We start from the raw sequence: 9,050 nt of genomic DNA, 5'->3' as shown, positions 1-9,050 counted from the left end.
AGGGAGCTTTACTCTGTATCTAACCCTGTACCTGCCCTGGGAGTGTTTGACGGGACGGTGTAGAGGGAGCTTTACTCTGTATCTAACCCTGTACCTGCCCTGGGAGTGTTTGATGGGACAGTGTAGAGGGAGCTTTACTCTGTATCTAACCCTGTACCTGCCCTGGGAGTGTTTGATGGGACAGTTTAGAGGGAGCTTTACTCTATATCTAACCCTGTACCTACCCTGGGAGTGTTTGATGGGACAGTGTCGAGGGAGCTTTACTCTGGATCCAACCCTGTACCTGCCCTGGGAATGTTTGATGGGACAGTGTAGGGGGAGCTTTACTCTGTATCTAACCCTGAGCTGCCCTGGGAGTGTTTGATGGGACAGTGTAGATGGAGCTTTACTCTGTTTCTAACCCTGTACCTGCCCTGGGAGTGTTTGATGGGACAGTGTAGAGGGAGCTTTACTCTGTATCTAACCTGTGCTGTACCTGCTCTGGGAGTGTTTGATGGGACAGAGTAGAGGGAGCTTTACTCTGTATCTAACCCTGTACCTGCCCTGGGAGTGTTTGATGGGACAGTGTGGAGGGAGCTTTACTCTGTATCTAACCCTGTACCTGCCCTGGGAGTGTTTGATGGGACAGTGTCGAGGGAGCTTTACTCTGTATCTAACCCTGTACCTGCCCTGGGAGTGTTTGATGGGACAGTGTGGGGGGAGCTTTACTCTGTATCTAACCCTGTACCTGCCCTGGGAGTGTTTGATGGGACAGTGCAGAGGGAGCTTTACTCTGTATCTAACCCTGTACCTGCCCTGGGAGTGTTTGATGGGACAGTGCAGAGGGAGCTTTACTCTGTATCTAACCCTGTACCTGCCCTGGGAGTGTTTGATGGGACAGTGCAGAGGGAGCTTTCCTCTGGATCTAACCCTGTACCTGCCCTGGGAGTGTTTGATGGGACAGTGTGGAGGGAGCTTTACTCTGTGTCTAACCCTGTACCTGCCCTGGGAGTGTTTGATGGGACAGTGTAGAGGGAGCTTTACTCTGTTTCTAACCCTGTACCTGCCCTGGGATTGTTTGACGGGACAGTGTAGAGGGAGCTTTACTCTGTGTCTAACCCTGTACCTGCCCTGCGAGTGTTTGATGGGACAGTGTCGAGGGAGCTTTACTCTGTGTCTAACCCTGTACCTGCCCTGCGAGTGTTTGACGGGACAGTGTAGAGGGAGCTTTACTCTGTGTCTCACCCTGTACCTGCCCTGCGAGTGTTTGATGGGATAGTGTAGAGGGAGCTTTACTCTGTATCTCACTCTGTACCTGCTCTGGGAGTGTTTGGTGGGACAAGAGTAGAGGGAGCTTTACTCTGTATCTAACCCTGTACCTGCCCTGCGAGTGTTTGATGGGACAGTGTCGAGGGAGCTTTATTCTGTATATTACCCGTGCTGTACCTGCCCTGGGATTGTTTGATGGGACAGTGTCGAGGGAGCTTTACTCTGTATCTCACCCTGTCCCTGACCCTGGGAGTATTTGATGGGACAGTGTAGAGGGAGCTTTACTCTGTATCTAACCCTGTACCTGCCCTGGGAGTGTTTGATGGGACAGTGTCGAGGGAGCTTTACTCTGTATCTCACCCTGTCCCTGACCCTGGGAGTATTTGATGGGACAGTGTAGAGGGAGCTTTACTCTGTATCTAACCCTGTACCTGCCCTGGGAGTGTTTGATGGGACAGTGTAGAGGGAGCTTTACTCTGTATCTAACCCTGTACCTGCCCCTGGGAGTGTTTGATGGGACAGTGTAGAGGGAGCTTTACTCGGTATCTAACCCTGTACCTGCCCCTGGGAGTGTTTGATGGGACAGTGTAGAGGGAGCTTTACTCTGTATCTAACCCTGTACGTGACCCTGGGAGTGTTTGACGGGACAGTGCAGAGGGAGCTTTACTCTGTATCTAACCCTGTACCTGCCCCTGGGAGTGTTTGATGGGACAGTGTGGAGGGAGCTTTACTCTGTATCTAACCCTGTACCTGCCCTGGGAGTGTTTGATGGGACAGTGTAGAGGGAGCTTTACTCTGTATCTAACCCTGTACCTGCCCTGGGAGTGTTTGATGGGACAGTGTAGAGGGAGCTTTACTCTGTATCTAACCCTGTACCTGACCCTGGGAGTGTTTGATGGGACAGTGTGGAGGGAGCTTTACTCTGTATCTAACCCTGTACCTGCCCTGGGAGTGTTTGATGGGACAGTCTAGAGGGAGCTTTACTCTGTATCTAACCCTGTACCTGACCCTGGGAGTGTTTGATGGGACAGTGTAGAGGGAGCTTTGCTCTGTATCTAACCCTGTACCTGCCCTGGGAGTGTTTGATGGGACAGTGCAGAGGGAGCTTTACTCTGTATCTAACCCTGTACCTGCCCTGGGAGTGTTTGATGGGACAGTGTGGAGGGAGCTTTACTCTGTATCTAACCCTGTACCTGCCCTGGGAGTGTTTGATGGGACAGTGTAGAGGGAGCTTTACTCTGTATCTAACCCTGTACCTACCCTGGGAGTGTTTGATGGGACAGTGTGGAGGGAGCTTTACTCTGTATCTAACCCTGTACCTGCCCCTGGGAGTGTTTGATGGGACAGTGTGGAGGGAGCTTTACTCTGTATCTAACCCTGTACCTGCCCCTGGGAGTGTTTCATGGGACAGTGTAGAGGGAGCTTTACTCTGTATCTAACCCTGTACCTGCCCCTGGGAGTGTTTGACGGGACAGTGTGGAGGGAGCTTTACTCTGTGTATCTAACCCGTGCTGTACCTGCTCTGGGAGGGTTGGACTCTGAGACCTGTCACTGTTTCGGGGAGTGTTAGATTGTGGCCGATTTTGACTCACCTCCAGGTCCAGGTAACTGGGGTGTGTTCGAAGCGGCTGGTGGTTTAAAGGGAGAGATTCATTCTCTGTCCAAACCATTTCGTGCCACTTTGCCGCAAATCCTCGGTAATATGGGAACAAACGAAGGCCATTCAGCCCCTCGAGCCTGTTACACAGGAACAGGAGGAGGCCCATTCAGCCCCCTCGAGCCTGTTACACAGGAACAGGAGGAGGCCCATTCAGCCCCCTCGAGCCTGTTACACAGGAACAGGAGGAGGCCCATTCAGCCACTCGAGTCTGTTACACAGGAACAGGAGGAGGCCCATTCAGCCACTCGAGCCTGTTACTCAGGAACAGGAGGAGGCCCATTCAGCCCCTCGAGCCTGTTACACAGGAACAGGAGGAGGCCATTCAACCCCTCGAGCCTGTTACTCAGGAACAGGAGGAGGCCATTCAGCCCCTCGAGTCTCTGTTGCACGGGAACAGGAGGAGGCCATTCAGCCCCTCGAGTCTCTGTTGCACGGGAACAGGAGGAGGCCATTCAACCCCTCGAGCCTGTTACACACGAACAGAAGGAGGCCATTCAGCCCCTCGAGTCTGTTACACAGGAACAGGAGGAGGCCCATTCAGCCACTCGAGTCTGTTACACAGGAACAGGAGGAGGCCCATTCAGCCCCCTCGAGCCTGTTACACAGGAACAGGAGGAGGCCCATTCAGCCACTCGAGTCTGTTGCACAGGAACAGGAGGAGGCCATTCAACCCCTCGAGCCTGTTACTCAGGAACAGGAGGAGGCCCATTCAGCCCCTCGAGCCTGTTACACAGGAACAGGAGGAGGCCATTCAACCCCTCGAGCCTGTTACTCAGGAACAGGAGGAGGCCATTCAGCCCCTCGAGTCTCTGTTGCACGGGAACAGGAGGAGGCCATTCAGCCCCTCGAGTCTCTGTTACACAGGAACAGGAGGAGGCCCATTCAGCCCCCTCGAGCCTGTTACTCAGGAACAGGAGGAGGCCCATTCAGCCACTCGAGTCTGTTGCACAGGAATAGGAGGAGGCCATTCAACCCCTCGAGTCTCTGTTACACAGGAACAGGAGGAGGCCCATTCAGCCCCTCGAGCCTGTTACACAGGAACAGGAGGAGGCCCATTCAGCCCCTCGAGTCTGTTGCACAGGAACAGGAGGAGGCCCATTCAGCCCCCTCGAGCCTGTTACACAGGAACAGGAGGAGGCCCATTCAGCCACTCGAGTCTGTTACACAGGAACAGGAGGAGGCCCATTCAGCCCCCTCGAGCCTGTTACACAGGAACAGGAGGAGGCCCATTCAGCCCCCTCGAGCCTGTTACACAGGAACAGGAGGAGGCCCATTCAGCCCCTCGAGTCTGTTACACAGGAACAGGAGGAGGCCCATTCAGCCCCCTCGAGCCTGTTACACAGGAACAGGAGGAGGCCCATTCAGCCCCTCGAGCCTGTTACACAGGAACAGGAGGAGGCCATTCAACCCCTCGAGCCTGTTACTCAGGAACAGGAGGAGGCCATTCAGCCCCTCGAGTCTCTGTTGCACGGGAACAGGAGGAGGCCATTCAGCCCCTCGAGTCTCTGTTGCACGGGAACAGGAGGAGGCCATTCAACCCCTCGAGCCTGTTACACACGAACAGAAGGAGGCCATTCAGCCCCTCGAGTCTGTTACACAGGAACAGGAGGAGGCCCATTCAGCCACTCGAGTCTGTTACACAGGAACAGGAGGAGGCCCATTCAGCCCCCTCGAGCCTGTTACACAGGAACAGGAGGAGGCCCATTCAGCCACTCGAGTCTGTTGCACAGGAACAGGAGGAGGCCATTCAACCCCTCGAGCCTGTTACTCAGGAACAGGAGGAGGCCCATTCAGCCCCTCGAGCCTGTTACACAGGAACAGGAGGAGGCCATTCAACCCCTCGAGCCTGTTACTCAGGAACAGGAGGAGGCCATTCAGCCCCTCGAGTCTCTGTTGCACGGGAACAGGAGGAGGCCATTCAGCCCCTCGAGTCTCTGTTACACAGGAACAGGAGGAGGCCCATTCAGCCCCCTCGAGCCTGTTACTCAGGAACAGGAGGAGGCCCATTCAGCCACTCGAGTCTGTTGCACAGGAATAGGAGGAGGCCATTCAACCCCTCGAGTCTCTGTTACACAGGAACAGGAGGAGGCCCATTCAGCCCCTCGAGCCTGTTACACAGGAACAGGAGGAGGCCCATTCAGCCCCTCGAGTCTGTTGCACAGGAACAGGAGGAGGCCCATTCAGCCCCTCGAGCCTGTTGCACAGGAACAGGAGGAGGCCCATTCAGCCCCTCGAGCCTGTTACACAGGAACAGGAGGAGGCCCATTCAGCCCCTCGGGCCTGTTACACAGGAACAGGAGGAGGCCCATTCAGCCCCTCGAGCTTGTTCCGCAGGAACAGGAGGAGGCCCATTCAGGCCCCTCGAGCCTGTTACACAGGAACAGGAGGAGGCCCATTCAGCCCCCTCGAGCCTGTTACACAGGAACAGGAGGAGGCCCATTCAGCCCCTCGAATGTTACACAGGAACAGGAGGAGGCCCATTCAGCCCCTCGAGCCTGTTACACAGGAACAGGAGGAGGCCCATTCAGCCCCTCGGGCCTGTTACGCAGGAACAGGAGGAGGCCCATTCAGCCCCTCGAGCTTGTTACGCAGGAACAGGAGGAGGCCCATTCAGCCCCTCGAGCCTGTTACACAGGAACAGGAGGAGGCCATTCAGCCCCTCGAGCCTGTTACGCAGGAACAGGAGGAGGCCGTACCTGGAAAGGCCCGTTTTATTGTGAAGGATGAAGGAATTCCTGGACGGGACATGTTTTTGACAGATGATTGGCTTCTTTCAAAGACCTGTCTTTTAAGAAAAAAACACACGTCCAAGACGATGGGAAAAATAATTGACTTGTTTTTAATCCATGGTCTGCCATTAAATGGCCAGTCATGGGGGGAACGTGACACACTGCAAATGGCCGCCCTGATTTCCCAATAAATGGCCAGTAAGGGGGGAGCATGACACACTGCAAATGGCCGCCCTTATCGCCCATTAAATGGCCAGTCATGGGGGGGGAACGTGACACACTGTAAATGGCCGCCTTGACCTGCCATGAAATGGCCAGTTAAGGGGGGAACGTGACACACTGCAAATGGCCGCTCTGATCTGCCATTAAATGGCCAGTAAACGGGGGACATGACACACTGCAAATGGCCGCCCTGATCTGCCATTAAATGGCCAGTAATGGGGGGGAACGTGACACACTGCAAATGGCCGCCCTGACCTGCCATTAAATGGCCAGTAATGGGGGGGAACGTGACACACTGCAAATGGCCGCCCTGATTTCCCAATAAATGTCCAGTCAACGGGGGACGTGACACACTGCAAATGGCTGCCCTCATCTGCCATTAAATGGCCAGTAAGGGGGGAGCATGACACACTGCAAATGGCCGCCCTGATCTGCCATTAAATGGCCAGTAAAGGGGGGAACGTGACACACTGCAAATGGCCGCCCTGATCTGCCATTAAACGGCCAGTAAATGGGGGGGAACGTGACACACTGCAAATGGCCGCCCTGATCTGCCATTAAATGGCCAGGAAATGGGGGGGAACGTGACACACTGCAAATGGCCACCCTGATCTGCCGTTGAATGGCCAGTAAACGGGGGACATGACACACTGCAAATGGCCGCCCTGATCTGTCATTAAATGGCCAGTAAAGGGGGGACAGCGACACACTGCAAATGGCCGCCCTGATTTCCCAATAAATGGCCAGTTTGGGGGGCGCATGACACACTGCAAATGGCCGCCCTGATCTGCCATTAAACGGCCAGTAAACGGGGGGGAGAACGTGACACACTGCAAATGGCCGCCCTGGCCTACCTAACTCCCTCCCCGCCCCCTCCCGCCCCGAGATACGAAAGCCCCAAACACCAGCCCTCCGAGGAACGGGCCCCGGGCCTCGACATGACCCCAGGTCACGCAGAGCCACTCCGGGGAGAATCGCAACGACCAACCCCCCACTCCCACCCCTCCTCCCGGAGGTCACGGACGAAAGCGACAGACGCGGCGTCTCCCCGGGCGTCTGTCGCGGGACGCCCTGGTCGCAGCAGCAGCAGCAGCAGCAGCTCCTCGTGGATCAGGCCCGCCTGGTTCTTGCGCCATTCCTCGTCGCCCTGCCACCTGAGGGAAGGAGAGCATCGAGGCAATGAGAGACAGTCAGTTCCCTCTCCCCCCTCCTCCTCCTCCTCCTCCCCAGCCCACCCCCGACTCCCGGGGGGTGATAAAGATCCCACAGACACGATCGCAAGCTCCCTCGACACTGTCCCGTCAAACACTCCCAGGGGCAGGTACAGGGTTAGATACAGAGTAAAGCTCCCTCTACACTGTCCCATCAAACACTCCCTGGGGCAGGTACAGGGTTAGATACAGAGTAAAGCTCCCTCTACACTGTCCCATCAAACACTCCCAGGGCAGGTACAGGGTTAGATACAGAGTAAAGCTCCCTCTACACTGTCCCATCAAACACTCCCAGGGTCAGGTACAGGGTTGGATACAGAGTAAAGCTCCCTCTACACTGTCCCATCAAACACTCCCAGGGCAGATACAGGGTGAGATACAGAGTAAAGCTCCCTCTACACTTTCCCGTCAAACGCTCCCAGGGCAGGTACAGGGTTAGATACAGAGTAAAGCTCCCTCTGCACTGTCCCGTCAAACACTCCCAGGGAATCATGATGTGGAGATGCCGGTGATGGACTGGGGTTGACAATTGTAAACAATTTTACAACACCAAGTTATAGTCCAGCAATTTTATTTTAAATTCACAAGCTTTCGGAGATTTTCTCCTTCCTCAGGCAAATGTTTCAAGATCTCCTTGAAGTGCGTAGGCTTCAAGGAGATCTTGAAACATTTGCCTGAGGAAGGAGAAAATCTCCGAAAGCTTGTGAATTTAAAATAAAATTGCTGGACTATAACTTGGTGTTGTAAAATTGTTTACAACTCCCAGGGAAGGTACAGGGTTAGATACAGAGTAAAGCTCCCTCTACACTGTCCCATCAAACACTCCCAGGGCAGGTACAGGGTTAGATACAGAGTAAAGCTCCCTCTACACTGTCCCATCAAACACTCCCAGGGCAGATACAGGGTGAGATACAGAGTAAAGCTCCCTCTGCACTGTCCCATCAAACACTCCCAGGGAAGGTACAGGGTTAGATACAGAGTAAAGCTCCCTCTACACTGTCCCATCAAACACTCCCAGGGTCAGGTACAGGGTTAGATACAGAGTAAAGCTCCCTCTACACTGTCCCATCAAACACTCCCAGGGCAGGTACAGGGTTAGATACAGAGTAAAGCTCCCTCTGCACTGTCCCATCAAACACTCCCAGGGCAGGTACAGGGTGAGATACAGAGTAAAGCTCCCTCCACACTGTCCCGTCAAACACTCCCAGGGGCAGGTACAGGGTTAGATACAGAGTAAAGCTCCCTCTGCACTGTCCCATCAAACACTCCCAGGGCAGGTACAGGGTGAGATACAGAGTAAAGCTCCCTCCACACTGTCCCGTCAAACACTCCCAGGGTCAGGTACAGGGTTAGATACAGAGTAAAGCTCCCTCTGCACTGTCCCATCAAACACTCCCAGGGCAGGTACAGGGTTAGATACAGAGTAAAGCTCCCTCTACACTGTCCCATCAAACACTCCCAGGGCAGGTACAGGGTGAGATACAGAGTAAAGCTCCCTCTACACTGTCCCATCAAACACTCCCAGGGCAGGTACAGGGTTAGATACAGAGTAAAGCTCCCTCTACACTGTCCCATCAAACACTCCCAGGGTCAGGTACAGGGTTAGATAGAGAGTAAAGCTCCCTCTACACTGTCCCATCAAACACTCCCAGGGTCAGGTACAGGGTTAGATACAGAGTAAAGCTCCCTCTACACTGTCCCATCAAACACTCCCAGGGTCAGGTACAGGGTTAGATACAGAGTAAAGCTCCCTCTACACTGTCCCATCAAACACTCCCAGGGCAGGTACAGGGTTAGATACAGAGTAAAGCTCCCTCTGCACTGTCCCGTCAAACACTCCCAGGGCAGGTACAGGGTTAGATACAGAGTAAAGCTCCCTCTCCAGTGTCCCATCAAACACTCCCAGGGTCAGGTACAGGGTTAGATACAGAGTAAAGCTCCCTCTGCACTGTCCCATCAAACACTCCCAGGGCAGGTGCA

At 54.5% G+C, this 9,050-nt stretch overlaps 1 protein-coding gene across 1 annotated transcript in view; it reads right to left on the bottom strand.

Moving 5' to 3' along the window:
* Window positions 1–5,731: 5,731 nt before the first annotated feature.
* The window catches only part of LOC137319235 (protein C-ets-2-like), a 33,464-nt gene continuing 30,145 nt past the window's right edge, over window positions 5,732–9,050 (bottom strand). The window contains exon 8 of the mRNA XM_067981540.1: window positions 5,732–7,013. Coding sequence (XP_067837641.1) covers window positions 6,970–7,013 — 44 coding nt within the window. The 3' untranslated portion in view covers window positions 5,732–6,969. The remainder of the gene's footprint in view (window positions 7,014–9,050) is intronic.

The sequence above is a fragment of the Heptranchias perlo genome, unplaced genomic scaffold, assembly GCF_035084215.1.
Source record: "Heptranchias perlo isolate sHepPer1 unplaced genomic scaffold, sHepPer1.hap1 HAP1_SCAFFOLD_774, whole genome shotgun sequence".
Lineage (NCBI taxonomy): Eukaryota > Metazoa > Chordata > Chondrichthyes > Hexanchiformes > Hexanchidae > Heptranchias > Heptranchias perlo.
Note: the sequence above shows the minus strand (reverse complement) of the source record. Positions and strands in the feature narration are given on the sequence as shown.